Source organism: Notamacropus eugenii, chromosome 7 (genome assembly GCF_028372415.1).
Source record: "Notamacropus eugenii isolate mMacEug1 chromosome 7, mMacEug1.pri_v2, whole genome shotgun sequence".
Classification (NCBI taxonomy): Eukaryota; Metazoa; Chordata; class Mammalia; order Diprotodontia; family Macropodidae; genus Notamacropus; species Notamacropus eugenii.
The window spans coordinates 127,902,117-127,921,692 of record NC_092878.1 but is presented as its reverse complement, the minus strand read 5'-3'; the positions used below and the strand labels follow the sequence as shown (position 1 = coordinate 127,921,692).

Below are 19,576 nucleotides of genomic sequence, written 5' to 3'. Positions count from 1 at the left end.
ATGTAATTCATGCCTCCAATAATTGTTTTGTAACAAGAATACTTATACCTGATTCAGTCGTATGATTAATACTAATTAACCAGTTAGAATTGTGTAGGATGCTGTAAAAAAAAAACCTGACAAAACCAAAAATGGTTATTTTTGGGATATTTGGAATATGATTATTTGTCTGTGTCTGAAAATTGAAAGCTCTTTTCATCTTTGAGATTTATACTCCATTTATGAGTTGCTGAAGCTTAACATAGTAGTTTTCTTTGATTTATGTCCAAGGTGTCTTGTCTAACTCTTTGTTCACTGCTGATTATTATCTAATGGACTTGTAAGGCTGTGGAATGCTGGCTGTCACTAGAAGCTTACAAAGGAAAGCTATTCATTTTAATCCTTTCTTTTGTAACTGAAATTGGATTACTTTAATCCCTCTTGATAAAAAATTTTGTAGTTTTCTCTCTGAATGTTAGATAATCTAAATCTTTTTTGATTACACCTTTAAAGTATCTGTATTTAATACAGTTAAAGATGAAAGCTAAATATAGTGAAGGTTTAAGGTTCCTGGCTTAAGAGTCTGTAATTCATTGGACAGCTTTAAGCTAGTGCCATTGTGTGGCGGCCCCTGTTACATATGTGTGTATATATATATATACACATACACATATATATATATATGCAAATTTAAAAATAGTATTATTTTAGAATTTTAGAAGGGTATCTTGATTGAAATTAAGAAGGTCTGTTCAGAATAGAAGTTTAATTCTTTGTTCGAATAGATTGCAACTTTTTTGTGGATTATAATCAGAACTGTTTTCTTCTTGTATTTGGAAACTCAAGTTCTTGCTAAAGAAAATGTCTCATTCATAGAGCCTATCTAGTGATAAGATAGCAGTATTCAGTTTAATAGATATGTGACTTTCTTGAATTTGTCTTTGAAAGAATTTTTCAAAACCCTTCACCCCCCACTGAAATGAGTATGCGATATCTAAAAAATCTGCGGGAAATTCTTCTATTTCTATTTTCTTGTGAAATGGAGAAAGAATAGATTCTGTAACCAGTACCTTTAGAGGAACCATTCTTGCCCTAAAATTGTAGGCCTGAGCAAATTCTCAAAATTGTTCAGAAGATATATATTGGCTACTGTTAATGGAAGCAGAATCACTTTGCAAACTATTTACAGAAGCATGTATAAGAAAATAAAAACTCAACTTATTCCTGAAACATGAGTGAGCAAATAAATGTTCATTTTGAGATCTTATATCAAGACTCAAATGACATGAAAATACAATCTATTAAAATCTGTACCACCTGCCTACAATAACCAAATGGTAGGAACACTGACCTGGTTCATCCCTCTTCTTATAAATGAGCTCCATTGAAACCATTATAGACAGATGGAAGAATTCTAAAGTTTCCCAGAAGGAGATTCAACAGCCTTCCATTATAATCTGTCATATTGGCAATAGTCTTTGGTTGTTGAGAAGTTCTTGCTTATTAATAGCCCAGCCTTGTAAATATCAACAAAGATGAGCTTTGATACCAGAGCACGTATGAGCAGACCAGTCCTGAGAGAAGTCAGGTTAGCATAGGGTACTGTAAAATGAATGAGATTCAATGGGATATTTTTCCACTTTGGCTCAAATTTTTCTTGTATCGGAAACATATTAGAAAAGGAAGACATATTTCCTACCTTCAAGGAACTTGTAACCAAGTTTTGGAGAGATTAGTCATAAAACTATGTTTGAATCAAGTTACCTACAACTATATAGTTTTGCTACTAAGAAGAATATTATCCATAGAGATTGTAAATAAGAAATCATAACCTCATAGAATTTTGGAGTTGGACAAAACCTCAAAGATCTAATGAAATCCCCACATGAATCATGACTCCTCTCTGCAATATCCTTAAAAGATGAGCATCCAGTTTCTTCATCTAGTAGAATATCTCCAAGGACAGGAAACTCAATTAACCAAAAGTTCCAAATTGAAATATTTGAAGACAGTCAATAGGTGACCCAGTCATGTCTTTCTTCTCCAAAGCAAACATCATCAGTTCCTGTAAATGATCCTTGTATAACATGGTTTTGAGTGCCTCTCCTCCCCACCATGGGTCAAGAGCTAGAAACTCTAAGAAAGGCCCTTAGGAGCCATCTAGTTCAGGGAGTAAGGGCTTCAGACAGGATTTGAACTCAAGTCCTCTGACTCAAATTCATTTTAAAGGCAATAACCTTTTATGTCAATATTTTACAAGTGCTGCGGATAAAAGATAAAAAGCAAAACAACAATGAAACCACACAAAAAAACTTCCCCCTCAAAGAACTTACATTTTACTCCAGTGATCTTTCCATTATACTATATTGCCTCCCAATATTGGTTGTCATTGGCACCTATTTTACCTTGGTTTTCTGTGAATTTGCCATTTTTTAGTCTTCTATACTTGCCTGTTGATTTATCTAATAGCAAAGTACCCAAAGAAAAAATACTGAATAAAATACCTACCTTAATGTCTGTTCCCATCTTCCCCTCCCCCATCTATATAGCATGATTTAAAACCTAGAAGCTAGCTGAGGTAAATGTTTAAGAGATCTAAGTAATTCAGGCCTTAGAAAAACTCGGTGGAATCTTCCTTTGTCTTTTTCTTCATTACTCTTGGCTCTAAGAATGCACCAATCAAATGTCTCACAGACACCAACTCAAGGACCTCATCTCTGTTCAGTGAATACATTTACAGGGTTAGCCATGGGGCAAACCAGACTGTCTTTATCTCTCTTTAGTTTCTTTTTCCTTCTTTTGTACCCCTTCAACAAATGTCATGCTCAAAAGATTCCAAAATATAGATTCAGATTGGAGGTAACATTGCCTTCCCCTTGGTTAAGATGCTGCAAAGTCCAAATCTAGATTGGGAAGTGAAGAAAACTTGTTAGGAATTTCATGGCCCCCCTGAAGAAGGTAAGGTTTTTCTTGTATATAAGGAAAGTCCACACTTCCGCCTATTGGCTGCTACTTTTTTTCTTGGATGTGATTCCCAGATATTGGTACTTACATCAGTGGAATAAGCAGTGGAATTGCAAATCATGTTTTTAGTTCAAAGTGCCCAGTGCCCCAAATCAATAACCACATTCCAGCAATTTTGCAGAAAACTAAGAATCAGCCCACTGAACCCTCAAATTTCTCTTAATAAACTTGGATCCAGGCATGTAAATTTTGCATGTGAGATGTCATTTCTCTAGTGTGTTCATTGACTTAATACAATGTCATTCATAGAAAACTTCTGTTGCTAAAAAGAAGGGAAAGTAGACAGGAGAGTCAGATTGGAGCTCGTTCCTCCAGTAAACTACTTTAAAGTCATAATACCAATACAGATGATCTGGTCATAGCTGGGTATTGCAACCATCACCTCCTTTATTCTGGGTTTTAACTTTTAATAAAACAGCCTAACTTTTCATACTTCTGTGACGTAGCTTTGGTTCATAGTAACCTTGAAGTACATTAGAACCTTAAATACTTTTACATGAGCATGGGAGGACTATGAAGTAGGGAAAATATATTGAAAGATAAGACCAGGCATGCTGATTTCTAACCTTTGCCTCAAAAGAACTATAGAATTTTTAATACTGTCACCCCTATTCTAGACATTGGCTACTTGTCTAGGAACAAAAACACTCTCGAGGTTCCTACCCTTTCCCCCATATATACCCTAGGAGAGATAATCTACTCATCACTGGAGTGAGCTTTTAAGTAGAGCTGAACTGAATGAGAATTGGGATGGTGAATATTGCCTTGCTTCCTTGCAACCAATCAAGCCCTGGGAATCAATTGACCCCTTCTCTGGCCATCAACATGAATCAGAAACTTGACATTTACCCTATTGTGCATAATGCACCAACTGTCATTTTCCACCTGTTACTCAAGGATTAATTATGAAACTCACACTACCACTGTATTGTAAAAGTTGTGACTGTCACCTTGTACTTCTATTCAGAATCCTCAGCATCCCAGAAATTGAGATCTCTGCATTATAGGCTGCCTAGGCAGAAGTTCCTTTCCCTAATCACCACTTGCTACTCCTTCTTATTCATTGGTCCCTCTGTGTCCCTATCCCATCATGCTCTATCCTTCCATTGTACCCTATGGAATCTCCTTTCCATTATTATAGATTTCCTTTCATATTTGATTGAGGCCCCACCCCTAGAAATTATTTTGTATTTAATTCTGTCTATATATGCTGTTTTCCCTGAAGAGAATGTTAACTTCTTGAGGGCAGGAACAGTTCCATGTTTGATGTTGTATTATGAAACCCCAAGGCAGCTAGGTGGTGCAGTGGATACAGCACCAGTGCAGGAGTCAGGAGGACCTGAGTTCAAATCTCATCTCAGACACTTGATACTCACTAGCTGTGTGACCTTGGGCCAGTCACTTAACCCCAATTGCCTCATCCTGGGTCATCTCCAGTCATGCTGATGAATGATCGATGGTTACTAGATTCAGAAGGCTCTGGAGGAGAAGTGAAGCTGATGACCTGCACAGCCCTCCCTCACTCAAAACAAAGTCAAGTGCAAGTCACGTCATTTCTCTGATGACATGGTCTTCTTCGGCAACGAAGGACGAACACACACACACATGAAACCCTAGTACTCAGCCTCATTTCTTACCTAGCCTTAATCTCTGATTGGGAGTTGCCTCAAACACAGTGAGACATGCTAAAAACCTTAGCTTAAAAAGGCCAAGGTCTTCCATTGCATCCAAGGTCATCTCTAGTTGTCCGGATCTATATCTGACCACTGGGCTCAGATGGCTCCAGAGGAGAAAGTGAGTCTGGTGACTTTGCACAGCCATCCCTCACTTAAATCTAATTCAGTTGGCAAAGTCATGGCATCACCTTTCTGATGTCATGGCCCTCTTCAAAAAAAAAAAAGACAACAACAAATCATATGCAATTCTACATGACCCCATGGACTTCTGTCCATGGGGTTTTCTTGGGAAAGATAATGGAATGGTTTGCTATTTCCTTCTCCAGTGTGCCCCATTTTGTAGATGAGGAACTGAGGTAAATAGGAGTTAAGTGCCTTGCCCAGGGCCACACCGTTAGTGTCTGAGGTCAAATTTGAACTCAGATCTTTCCAACTCCAAGCCTGGTCCTCTATGTTCTACACCATGTAGCTGCTCTCCTGAAATAGAGTAGGTGCTTAATAAATAATAATTCCCTCCCATCCTCCTTCTGAAAAATCACAGGTCCATCTACTATGAAGACAAAAGAGACTTTTTTAAATAGAAACATAGCTAAATTAAAACATTCGAATCAGAGTCGCTCCTACAAAGCAGTTCCCACGGTAGGCTATCTTCTTATAATTCTTGCTGACATCACACATGACATTTTAGTACTCCCTTTGTGTCATTTTATTTAGGGCTATGTCACATTCTTTGAGAATGGATTTGATTTTTTGAGAGTCAGAAGCAAGCTTGTGATGATTATGCTTTATGAAGCTAGAGATAACATGCTACTTTGTCAAAAACTCATTTTCTTTAGTGGTCAAAGCAATAGCTTCAGAGACAGTTCCAATGGAATGATAAAACAGTGTTTTTCCTCATAGAAAATTTGTTTGATATAAGCTAATATCCTCCCTAGGAAGCAATCTTTAGTTTCATTACTTCATAGTTACATTGTGTATGTGTGTTTATGCAGTGCTCATGGAATGTGGAACTTTACAGACATTAGTTACAATGCCATTTGTGGCTATATTTTTATAGGTGGGTAAACTAGCCCATCAAAGGTGGACAGTCTAAAAGAATGACTAAATTGAGTAGTTAGAATTTAGGGGAGAGCATCATTATTACTTTGTTTCAATATAGTTTTACCTTTCCTTTCCTGCTTGGGAAGTTATTGCATCCATATTGTTGACTTAAAGGATGTTTCCTGTGCCTGCGGAGACATACCTTTATTTCTTCCCCACATCCCTTCACCACCTCCATTCCAATTTGATCTTAGTAGAATGTGTTCTTGCATTCTGGGATCATGTTTTTCACAATTTTGTCTTCTATACAAGATCTCGCTCAGAGCCTTGCACCTAATAGACATTTAATAGCTATTTGGTGAATGACCTAATTTTCTATAATGGAACATTAGACTGTAGATAAGTTATGAGATTGTATATTGTACATGACTATCTTTCTATTCAAATTCTCAGATAGTGCCCTGCATTTCTGATTTCCTGAATGCAGAGATTTCTTGTCATCTGAGGGATTCTTATTGTTGTAACCTGAAACTTTTTCCTTATTTCTGTAACTTTTGAGAGGCAAGGAGAATGCTTGAAGGGAAATAGCTTAAACACAGAATTTAAAAGTATTGATAGATACTTAATTAGCTAATTTAATTTAAATACTGATAGACATTTTAAAGTCTTAAATACACATATAATTTTTCCATTAAATATAATAAATTTATATGATAAATAAAGTTGCTAATTTATATCTCATATGATCTGAAGTTACTAAATCAGACCTTTTCAGGGTCTAAATAAAATGAAATCATTCATTAAATAAGTTGTTCATTAAATACCATTCAAGAAAGTCATTCTTTAAATTTGTATCTGACTTCAGTAGAAGCCAAGTAAGTACATTGTCTTCAATATCACATGACTTGATGATCAAATCAGTCTTTTGGACTGGCACAGTGCAATTAGCTTTGAGGAATGCTGAGGAAAGATTATTGCATTTTTCGCTTTTCTTACACATTTATCAGATAAAAATTTATCATAATTATTTGTGGGCCAGTCATTTCTTTTAGGCTCTTCTGGGAGAGGGATCTTTTTTTTTTCTACATAAAAACAAATAAAAATAAGTGGATGGAGGGATGAATGAATACATGTATACAAAAGCATATATATATATGTATATAAAATGTCTATATCTATGTATGGTATACACACATACACACAAACACACACACACACACACACACACACACACATACTGTGAGAAAGAGTGCACCAGAGCCTGTGTATTGCACATAATAGGTAATTAGTAAGTATTTGCCAAATTATAGAATATATAAATAAAAAGTGTACAACTGCTTTATATACGAGAACAAAAAATTAAATCTAAGCGGAACCTTAATTTTCTGGTTTATTCTGTTAATTTCCAACATGCCTCAAAATTATTTTTTTCTCATTTTATCCTGCATCACTCTTTCTTCCACAATCCCATCTCCTGTCTTCTTTAGGTAAACTTTTAGCCCCAGCACCATTGAAAAGGTAATGTGTCATCTTAGAAAACACACAGGATTTGGAGTCAAAGGACTTGAATTTGCTTTTTGTATGAATTTGGAGAAACTCATTCATCCTCTCTGGGCCCCAGTTTTCTCAATCCATTGGACTCAGTGGTCTCTAAGATCTTTTTTAGTTCTAAACCTATGATTCTATGGAAAACCTGGGTTCAAATACTGACTGACACAGTCGCAGAAAATCTGTGAACTGTTTATGAAAAAAAAAATATATGTATATATATATATATATATATATATATATATATATATATATATATATATATATATATATATATATATATATATATATATATACCATTTTGAACCGCAATTTTCTCATCTTTAAAATGTCAATAATAATACATTTACTCCATTTATCAAAAGACTGATGTGGAGAAAGCAATACACAAACCTTAAAATGCTACATAAGGATGATTTATCTTTTCAGCCCAAACTATATACCAGAGATACTGGATTTTTTCTCCTCCTCAGTTAACTTGGTGTATGCAGATGCTGTATGTTCCGTTATTCTTCCACTAAATTATATCTCTATGACATCTGCTTGGCATGAGTCAGTAAGACCCCTCCCCTCCCCCTCCCCCCATGTATTCTTTGATAACAGTGACACTGACCTTCTCGTTCCTTGGACCATACATTCCATCTTGCAACTCTGGCATTTTTCACTGGCTCTCCCCATAACCAGAATTCTTTTCCTCCTGGTATTCATTTCCTGAATTCTCTGGATTCCTTCAATTTCTAGCAAAAATCCTACCTTTGGCAAGAAACCTTTCCTTTTCTCCCTTAATTCTTGTACCTTTCCTCTGTTGAAATCTTCAATTTCTGCTCTGTCTTATCTGTACATAGTTATCTACACATTTTCTTTGCCATTAGAATGTGAATTCTCTGAAAGCAAGGATGATTATATTACACTGAAACTTGACTTTGTCATGGTGATGTCATTTTGGTCTTCTTGAGAACGAAGGACAACAACCTATGTGTTGAAAAGATGTTGAACAATAGTGGTAAACAAGTGAAGGGATTATTTGTGGAGAGGTCACTTGGCTAGCTATGAATAGAAAGGTGACTTTCTAATGTCTTGACTTGAATTCAAATCCTGCCTCAACTGTGCAATCCTGAGCAAGCCTCTAATTATTTGGAGCTCCTAAAGATGAGAATCTTAGAAAGTTGTTGGGGGAACTCAGAGATCAAGTGACTTTGCCTAAGGTCACATCGACAATATGTGTTAACAGAAATTCTTAACTTGGGGTCTGTGAAATGTACCTACCTACCTACCTACATATGTATGTATGTACGTGTGTGTACATGCACAAATAGACACACACGCACCTAGATAACTATAGTTTAATATAATTGGTTTCCCTTGTAAGACAATGTTTTTACTTTCTGCATCTAAAAACATTATTCTAAGGAATGCTTAGGTTTCACTAGATTGCCAAAAAGCTATATAACAAAATAACAAGAATAACCATAAAAGGTTAAAGACTCCTCCTTGTTAGAGGCAGGATTTCACCAGGTGATTCAGAGTTCAAGGCCCCTAAAACTCCTCCACTTTTGGAAACCTTTACTTTTTATTTAAGTAGTTATTTGGGGTGGTAGTTCATAGTCATAATTCCAGTACTGTAGGAGAACAACTAGGGAGGAAACTTCCTCCACTGATGCATTTAGGGAATTAAATTGTAATTGTAGTCTCTTGCCCTAATTAGATTGTAAACTCCTTGAGGCTATGGATTATCTTTTGCCTCTTTTTTGGATCCCCAGTGCTAAGCACAGTACTTGGCAGATGTCAGGTGATTAATAAATGTTTACTGAAATACTTAATTTCCAGTTTCTGAGAGCATCAATTGCTTAAGTAAGGTTTTACTGATTTCAAGGTCAGCCCTCTTAATTAAACACACATACACATAGATATACACATCTGTATACATGTATAAAATGTATGTATGTATTATTAAGAGACAGTGTGACATAATGGTAAGAGGGCTGACCTTGAGTGTGTGTGTGTGTGTGTGTGTGTGTGTGTGTGTGTGTGTGTGTGTGTGTGTGTATGTGTATGTGTATGTGTAGCAGCCAGGTGACACAATGGATAGAGCATTGGACTTGGTATTAGGAAGACCTGAGTTCAAATCCAGTTTCAGAAACTTCTAACCTATGTGATCTTAGGCAGCTCTGGTGGTTCCTAATTGTCTCCAGGAAAATAACCTTGTAAATTCAGTTAACCTGTTCCTTTATCTGGATTGAGAAATGATTTAGGCTACATAGTACGAAAAACAAAGAATGCTCATGTAACATATTTTATTGCCAATGATTTTTCCCACAATGGAAGTGATAACAAATGGAAGAGTAGTTGTATTTAAGGAAAAAGTGGGTGCTAATTTTTTTTTGTGTGGTTGGGGAAAATTTTTGTGCTTAAAATATTCACAATGATCATTTAAATTATATCAAAATATTTTGGGTGATTCATTCCAAGGTTAAGGCATTCTTTGTTTTAGAATCTGAGAACACAATTTTATGTCTGCATAATAAATTTTTAGAAATTCTTGCCAATGCTATTGTATTGCTTTGAATACTGCTCATGTACTAAAATCATGGAAAGGAAATACTTTCTCCACAAAGCACCAAATATTTAATTGCTGTGTGTGAATGTGTGTCTTTGACTCAAAAGAATGGTTACTCAGGTCTCTTAGGTTAAATAAATTGTGTTAATGGGCCAAATTCTCCTAACATATGAGGTAACTAAATTTATTATTGAAAATTGTATCAATATTTTGCCTATTAAGTATCATACAATAAATTATCATTTCAATGGTCTAAATGCTAGTATTAGAAATGGTATGGTATTATAATGGCATTTAGAAAGAGTTAATGTAGCTTCTAATCATGCCCAATTTAATTGCTAAAATAATGAAGGGACCATGTTCCCTGAAAGCCATTTATAAAATGATAGCCTAGGGACCTGAAAATGGTATTTCAGTTTCCCAAATTTTCTAACTATCTCAAAATACTATTTATCCTTCAAATAGTATATTCCTCATAGGAATAGAAATTAATGTATTGTGGTGAAACTAACCAATTTATGTAATCATTACTATCTTAATTAATTATAACAACATGAATTGGCAGGATACGAAACAATATCAAATAGCATAACATAATACAGTATCGCCATTGAATAGGAAACATAATATAAGTCCCTATATTATGTCCTTCCTTTTCCTATAAACACACAGAGAGCAATGACTATAAACATCCTGAGGTCAGGGACCATGTGTAATTCATCATGATATTCTTTAATGCAATGTCTTACATATATTAGGCACTAAATTGATCTATGTTGAATGAATAAATGACTCCTAAAATTCTCATAGTCCAAAAACTTAGCCAACAAAGCCACAACTATATTCTTCCACTATGACCTGTTGATCTCAACATTACTTAAGCTAGTGTAACCACAAACATTTTTTTCTATGTTTTATAAAGCATCCCCACTATCTGCTTCTCACTTGGAGTAGTCCAAGCACATCAACATTTACCTTAGTATATTATCCTTGCCTTTGTTACATGTACTTTCTAGTCTTGGAGTCATATAATTTTAAAGTTAAAAGGGATCCTAAAAGCTCAAGTCATTTAAATTTTGCTCCATGTAATAATCTTTATATCTACTCTTATCTACCTTGTGTAGGAATCCTCTACTTTGAATGGCTTTAAATGAAAAATCAAATGAATTATCTACAGATGTTTGCATTGATACAGCTTTTGTGTGTCATTTTATTCTATTATTACTGAATGTTGAACATTCTTTTTTAAAGATTTATCTATTCAGGAGGCCTTGGGGTTAGGAGGATTTGGTCCTCTTAAAAAGTCTCAGGGCTTTTGAATTGCTGGAAATCTGCTAGAGTGATTAAAATAGCATCTTAAGTAGTTTTATGAAATAGAACTTTTGGCACAAATGCTAAATTTTAAACAAGGAATTAGATAGGAGAGGAGCTTGGTGGTGTCTCCATTACCAATGCTGTAGAGACCAACTATGTCGTAATTACTCTTCCAATCATTAGAGCCTAATGGATCAAGTATCTGTCAGTTCAATGAGTAGTGTCAGAACCAACAAATAGACCTCATTCATTGTTATTTTTTTCACATATCTAGCCACCTGGGAATGCTATGAGGGATGAACAATCAGGAATACCCAGGTTCAATCAATCAGCCATTCAATTAATAAGAATTTATTAAGTCCTTACCATGTGACAGGCACTGTGCTAAGTTCCAGAGATAAAAAAGAAAAAACAAAGCATGTGTTACCCTCAAAGAAGAGTGTGTGTGTGTGTGTGTGTGTGTGTGTGTGTGTGTGTGTAAACAACATGTATATAAGTAAATACAAACATACAAAGTAGCTGGAAGGTGACTTTAAAGGGGAAGGCACTAGTAACCTAAGGGAATGGGAGATTGTGTTCATCCTCTGTTTTCGAAGAAGACCATGACATCAGAGAAATGATGACATGACTTGCAATGGACTGATTTGAGTGAGGGAGGGCTGTGCAAGGTCACCAGGCTCACTTTCCCCTCCTGAGCCATCTGGAACCAGTGACCAGATATTCATCAAGATGACTGGAGATGACTCAGGATGCAATGGGAGAACTTAGCCTTCTAGGCTAAGGCCTTTTCAGGTACTCACTTAAAGTGAGGTAATGCCCTTCAGTGAAAAGGCCTCTTTAAAAAGTAGTCAGGGGGATGGCCCCTTTAATAGAAAAGAAAAAAAAAATCAATAGGTAACTCACTCTGGGAAGGGCAGGAGCCTCAGCAGTGTTGTTTGGAAGAGAAACTGTTACTACTGAGATTCACTCTAAGCCAGGAGGGTCCAATAACAGGCATTGAGTGGAGTTTGGGCAGGGACCCATTGTAGTTCAATCCACCTGCTTCAGAGTGTGCTGCGGCTAAGGTGTTAGGGGAGACTAGAAGTGGGGGGAGGGGAAGGAGTGGAGGAAAAAGAAAGGAAGGGCAAGGAAGGGAAGGGAATCTAGCCAGTGTACCCCAAGTTAACTGGGCGGCTTCTGGCTATCAAAATTTACCTTCTTTTGGAGAGGAGTGAGGGAAAAGGGAGAGGTCTCTTACAGAAGGTAGCATTCCAGCTGTCTTCCCAGCACTGACACATACTGGCTTTGTGAACCTGGGAAATCACTTAATTTCTCAGTGTCTCAGGAAAATCTAAACAAATGTCAGTTGCAAAGCAGTTATAGATGGATTAGGAGAGGGAATTTAATCACTCATGTATACCTTTACCAATGAACTCACAAATCCAGAAGCACAAAAATATTCAGCTGCTCCAGCTTTGATAATACTTTGACAGTATTGTCAAAGTGACTGATTTGAGCTTTTGGAATTGTTTAGAGAGACTTGAAACTTAGAAAATACAGCTCCTAAAGCCTTGGTTGGCACACTGTTCTTCTCCTTGACATGTAACTTTTATGTGCTGAGTCCAGGGTCAAAGTCATTTGGTCAATGGACATGACCAGGCTATGTTTGTGCTCCTTGGAGAAGGTTCTATTGTGGGATGACTCTCATGACAATAGCAGCGGGTAGTCATCAAGAAAGTAGGGGCAGACTTCTGTTGTCAGGGTCACTGGTAGTATACTGCCTCTTATAATTCTTGACTCATAAATTCTTAACTGAGGCAGCTCAAGATACACACACATATATACATACCCATGTATATGAGTGTGCCTATATCTGTGTGTATACATATATGTATGCATGTATATGTGTATATGTACATATGCATACACACAGACATGGACATATATGTGCATATATATGTATATGTAGGTATATACATATACATACGTACGCATATGTATTCAGGCCCCTTCCAATTAGACATGACCTTTATCAAAGATCCAGAGTGTACATCTATCTCCAGGAGAAGTTCTTCAGCCTAATAACCTGGTACACACACACACACACACACACACACACACACACACACACACATATATATATATACATACATATATATAATAACAATATAGAGTAGAATTCATTAAGTTCTCTAAAAATATCAAATGTCATAGGATTTTTAGAGGAAGGAAGAAATATTTCCTCTTAGGACAATTGGAGAAGGCAATATAGAGGAACTGGAAACGAAGCCAGAACTTGAATGTTGACTGGCATTCTGATTATTGAAGATGACTGAAGGAACAGTAAGACCACTGAGATGGGTATATGCTTGGCACGATTGGTTAAGGGCAAGCAGTAAAACTTGGCTGGATCAGAGGAGCTGGAACATTTAGGAGAATAGTAAGAGAGAAAACAAAAAAGGGAGGCTGGGTCTAAATTTTGGAAGACCTTGAATGCTAGGATAAGGTGTTTAGTCTTCATTATGAAGCAATGTGGAATTACTCCGTGCATTTTTTGAGAAGGATTCTGAGAATGCTCAAAGCTGTCCTAGGGAAGAAAATGATTCCATGAGACAACTTGCTAAAAGTGGTCACTTGATTTTATTAATTATCAGTATTATTATAGGTCAACCCACCAAGATCAACCCACAAGATCATAGATCTTTGGTTCAGTTTCTAATTGTAGAAAACACAATCCAGTCACAAAGATGTACAATCTATTTCTATTGGGGGGCAGGCTATCAAAAGCAATAGATTTGTTATTAATAGCTATCTAATCCTGATCTCCAGAATGTCCAACAATTCTCCTTATTCCTTGCCTTCTATTCCTTGGCTTCAGCATCAGTATTAAATTTTGTCATAAAGAAATCAGGAAACACAATAGTAGATGGTTTGGTTAGGAGGGTGACACTTGTACATACTAGTGTGTACTTTGAGAATAGAGAGGGAGATGGAGTAAAAGAAGAGAAGTGGAAGAGGGAGGGGAAGGAAGAAAGGTAAAGAAAAGGAAGGGGGAGAAGGTTGATAGGACAGATAAAGGAGGGGAGGGAGGAAGGGAGAGGGAAGTGATGAGAGGGTAAAAGGGGGCAGGGAGGAGGAGGAAGATGGGTAGAGGTGAGGGAGGGAAAAGAGAGAGGGACACAGAGAAAAAGAGAGAGACAGAGACAGAGAGAGACAGAGACAGAGAGACAGAGAGAGAGAGAGAGAGAAAGACAGAGAGAGAGACAGACAGAGAGAGAGACAGACAGAGACAAAGACAGAAGAGAGAGAGAGACAGAAAGAGAAACAGAGAGAGACAGACAGACTCAGGAAAATTGACTAAAGTAAAACTTTTTCACCCCAGTACCATCAAGAATAACAAGTAATTATAATAGCAACTCACTACCTCAATTAGGTTGGAAATGCTTTGAAATGTACAACAAATTCCCAAAGGAGCCAAAATTTACCAGGTACCAAAGCAGAACCTGTTTATTAGCAATTAACAGTTCTCTGCTGACTAAGCTTAGTGCACTAGCATATAGCTCAAGGGAAGGGAGTGGGTGGAAAGAAAGTAAAGATAAGAGAAGGGGCAGGGGGAGAGGCAATTGTAGGATTAGAGCAGTAAACACTGATTCATTCTCCTCATCTCAGTCTGTGGCAAGGAGACCCAGTTCCTCCTGTTTAATCCTTTGCAGCTTCTGCTGATTGATGCTCTTTAAAACCCCAAGAGCCAAGGTGATTATTGTTTTAGCCCAGTGGGAGGGAGTTGACCCTAGGAAAAGAGCTGTTATGTAGGAAAACTATTCTTAATTTCTTTCTCAAATGGGGAAGGAAAAGTAACGGAAAGAGTGGGATAAATGAAGCACAAGATTTCCTTTTAATCTCAAAACAATCCTGTGAGTTAGGGACAATAGTTTTTGCATCCTCTCTCACAGGAAGAAAGTAAAACATCTCAGGCCTAAATTTCTAAGTGATTTAGCCAATGTTACCTTGCACATCAGAGACAGAACTGGAAAACACAGCCATGTGTGGGGGGGAGAAGTGGGAGGGGTTGTTAGGAACTAGACTAAACCTATGACTTCACTCATATGGGAACCTATTTGAGGGAATTCCCTCTAACTTTCCAGGTCTCTGCAACTTGAAATTTTAGAGAGTTACCTAGATTGGGAGAAGATAAATTATAGAGAGAAGGTAGATAATAGAAAGAGAAACAGATGAATGACAGATTTATGATAGATAAACACATATTCATAGACACATGGATGAATGTCAGGGTTCATTCATCTTAAATAGGATAAACAGAGAGGTAGATATAGATGGATGTTAGAGTTATTTCAACTCAAATGATATATCTATATACTTAGCTATATTTCAGTATACTTATATAAATATATTACATAAGGGACAGCACCTCTGTAGTGATCAGAGAGCTAGTCTCCAAAGTGCAAAGACTTCAGTTCAAATCACACCTCTGGGACCCTGGGCAAGTGACTGCTTTCAGTACTAGTCTAAGTAACTCTCTAAGACAGTAAGTAAATTGCACAGCAGGTACTGCCCAGGCTTGGTAGAGTCTCCTAGGTCAAAGGAATAGCAGAAACAGTCCCTCTCTATCTACATTTATACACTCATCCATTTATGCATGTACAATATTTGCCTAATACTGCCAGAATGCTTCAGGTTGGACTGAATCTTTGTGCAAGCCACTTACATCAATAGATAAAGATTTCGCAGTTGTTTTTCCTTGGATGTGCCTCTCTGTGCTCATACTGAGAGTGGAGATTAATTTTTTTTTATATTGTGGCAGTTGCTTTTAAAGGGGACAATGTCTATGTAACATTAATAACTTGGGCATCTAGGGAGAGGGCATTACTTCCCCTAAAATGAAATAATGATGTGAAAGGACTTTGAAAAGTTACAGGTGCTCTACAAATATAAGTATTGTAATTTATAAGGAAGCAGTGCAGTCTTTATGACTAGCAAGAATACAATCCAGTTTCTTTGGTCCAATCTAAAGGCAGATTTTTGCTGCCCATCTTCTAACAGGGCCACATGTACCCTTCTAGGTCCTTCGGGGTGGTCTTTTGACTGAATCCATGTTTTCCACAACAAATTCTTTTATTAATGGGATTTGTTCTGTGAAATTTGGATTCAGCCTAGAGGGCCATATGTGGCCTGGAGGGGGCAGGCTCCTCATCCCTGGGACCTAGGAAAAGGTAAGTAATGTGCCTAATATTGCACACTAATATGTCAGAGGGAGGACTGAACCCAGTTCTTTCTGACTTAGGTCAAGTCTTTATCCACTATGTCACTGCAAGATAGAGAGATAGAAAGAAAGAAAGTGATAGAAAGAGAAAGAGATTAGGTACAAGATGGATGATAGAGAGAAGATAGATAATAGGAAATAGAAAATAAATGATAAATAGAAAGAGAAAATATAAGATAGAAAGAGGGAGAGGGCCAATGATAGTCCCACCCCCTGGGCAGGATCTTGCTTTGGGGAACTGCAGGACAAGTCCCATATGGGTGGTTCCCTGCTTGTGGACAGAGAAGAAAGGGGGGTGCGGTGACTGAAGCCCTCTTATACCTTTTCTGTCTCTTCCTGGAGCTCTGCTGTGGATCCTGCACCAAACTCAGGGAAGACTGCTGAAACAGAGGAAGAGCCACCAGTCCCAAGCTGGGGCTGGACCGAGGACCATGCAAAGGGCACAGGGGCTTTAAATGCCCAGATTATAGCTATGGCAAGCAGAGAATGGTGTGTAGGATGGAGAGATTCTGGCAGGGTCCTGGGACTAGAGCAAATAAAGTTTGTCAGCAACAGGTAAATGAAACTCCTGGAACCAGCTCAAGGAATATTGGCCAGATTAATTAGGTTTGGGATAATAATTAAGTTTTGGTTAAACTCTACCCATTCCACAAAAGTAGAGAAGAAATTCAAGGTTATATTCACTGCTCCCCAGTCCTCCCGCTCCCTCAGCCTCTAGTGGCCTGGATAAATGAGAGGATTCTTATCTATAACTGCAAGCCAGACTAGCCAAGATGAATTGAGGCATGGATTGGTGACAGGCACGTGAGAGAAAAATGAGATTAAAAGGAGACATGATACAATACAAAGAGAAATAATCCTGGAGTCCAAGGACCAGAGTTCAAAAATTGCCTGACACCACCCGTGATCTTACTCTCCGGAGCTCAGTGTCCCCATCCATAAAATAAGGAGATTGGACTATATGTTCTTTGAAGTCCCCTCCGGCTTGAGATCTAAGATCCTAAGAGCTAGAACAATGGAAAGAAGAAAGAGGGCTACGTTTCAGGGCCCTCATCTTTGGCAAAAAAGGAGCAAACAGAATGAAATCGTTCTTTCCAGGGGAATGCGATCTGCTTGTATTTTTCCTTTCCAGACCCTCATTTCCTCTCGTCTTTGGTTTCTCCTCAATGCTCCCCAATAACTGCCCCTTGTTACCAACAGATTGCAAGGTCGAGGCTTCTTCTCTGGATGTTTCCTAATTTCTTTTTGCACTCTCCCTCACGCCTGCCCACGCCCCCTCTCTCCTTTCCCTTCTTCCTCCTTACCTGTCCACCGCAATGGCAGTCATGGAGTAGATGCTGGCGAAAACGGCGGTGATTGGGAAAAAGTTGTGGAAACGACAGTAGTTGGCCCCGAAGTACCATTCGTTGTGCAGAGCGTAGATGAAGTTGACCAAGGTGTTGAAGGCGGCCATGGAGGCGTCAGAGAAAGCCAGGTTTACCAGAAAGTAGTTGGTCACGGTTCTCATGCGCTTGTGGGCCAGGATGATCCAAATTACGATCAGGTTCCCAAAGACAGCCACCGCCACTACCATGCCATAGGCAAGGGACCACAGCGCGATGCGCCAGGAAGGCTGCACAAACTGGTTGGTGAGGTTTGCCGCTGGTTGCAAAGGCGCTGGGGAGGTGGTGGCCAAGGCACCCCCGAATACGTCCAGGGAGGGCAAGGATGAAGAGAGGTTCCCCGCCTGCGCCACCAGTTGCATCCAGTCCCCTCCTGAGATTCCCGCTGCCTCCAGAGCTCCTGGGCCAGCAGAGCTCAGGTTCCCCCAGTCTGTGATGCTGCCTCCACCACCAGCCTCTGTCCAGTTTGTAGAACCAGAGAGAGATGCCATCATCGCAACTGCTGCTGAAGTCTGTTACCCTCACTTACCACCCAGACTTCCAACCCTCTCAGACTCCCCTGATCCCCGACTCCCTCTTTCTTCCCTCTTCTCTCTCCTTCTTCCGTCGTCTTCTATCCCTTGATGTGTTGAGAGTTGAGCTGCATGGACAGCAAAATGCACTTCTACAATCAGTGGAGAGTTCGGGGCCGGGAGACTGAGGGACATGAGCAGGAAGGGAGGATGAAGGCTAGATCCGAGGGAGAAAGGGGATGTTGCTCTTAATCGAGCCACGGAGATTGCGGAAGGTGGTAGCGTCCTTTTGGCCTGGGCTGGGGTAGGAAGGAGTCCATCTCAAGCCATCTCTCACCCTGGGATTGAAGTAACCGCGCTGCAGCAGCCCTCACTCCCTTTATAGACCAAGTCGGCTCTCGCCTACGTCAGAGAGAAGGGAGATAGGAGGCTCCATAGATTGAACCGTACGCTCCCTGTCCCCGCCTTTCATTCATTACCTGCTGCTTTGTGGGATGTACCCGGGAAGTGGAGAGACTTTGGTACTCCGGCTCTTAGAAGCCTCCTGAAACCTCCAGGATCATTCATTGGCTGCATTAGATACTCTTTAGATAGTCACACGGTATCTGTACCAGGCACCCCTTCAAAGTGCTCCAAGAAATTCTCTCTAGTCAAACACCTGCAGGGGTGATTGTTTAAGTGTCTTATCCCGGCGGGAAGACAAGTCTTCATTCATTCTCCCAAGTTCCCAGGCTTATGTGATTTTTTCTGGCATTGTGCACTGAACTTTCTGTTTCGAGTCGAATCCTTTTTTCCTCTCTCCTTCCAGGGCTGATCCTCCCTTTCTCTCCCATCCTCAGGATCTATACATTTCTTTCTCCCGATTTCCTCCACTGTCATGCGGAAGAAACTACTCTGTAGAAACAGGCACTCAGTTCAAAGGGGAAAAAAGGTTCCGAATCCTCTAGTAAAGCCAGCATTAGTGCAGGGGAGCAGGAACTGCCTGAAACTCTCGTACTTTCGGAGGTTATTTGCTACACGGAGTTCCAGGCGTTTGAACTTGGTGTGACCAGTGGTGATTGGCTGGGCACAGTGAGGGGGGTGGGGCACTAAACGAGGGTTGAATACTTGGGATTTTGCCAGGAACCCCACTAGGAGAGGTGTCGGATCTCCAGATGGAGAGGTGTCGGATCTCCAGATGGAGAGCCAATAACCAGGAGTTAAGGTGCTAGAGCTGGGAGGCGGAATATGATATTCTCTTAGGACCAAAGAGATAACGGGGACACACATTCAGGTCTTTTATC

General features: G+C 39.0%; 1 protein-coding gene across 1 annotated transcript in view; it reads right to left on the bottom strand.

Moving 5' to 3' along the window:
• The window catches only part of TACR3 (tachykinin receptor 3), a 97,550-nt gene extending 78,356 nt beyond the window's left edge, over positions 1-19,194 (bottom strand). Inside the window, exon 1 of the mRNA XM_072622600.1 lies at positions 17,704-19,194. Within this exon, the coding sequence (XP_072478701.1) occupies positions 17,704-18,275 (572 nt within the window). The 5' untranslated portion in view covers positions 18,276-19,194. The remainder of the gene's footprint in view (positions 1-17,703) is intronic.
• Between the last annotated feature and the right edge of the window lie 382 nt (positions 19,195-19,576).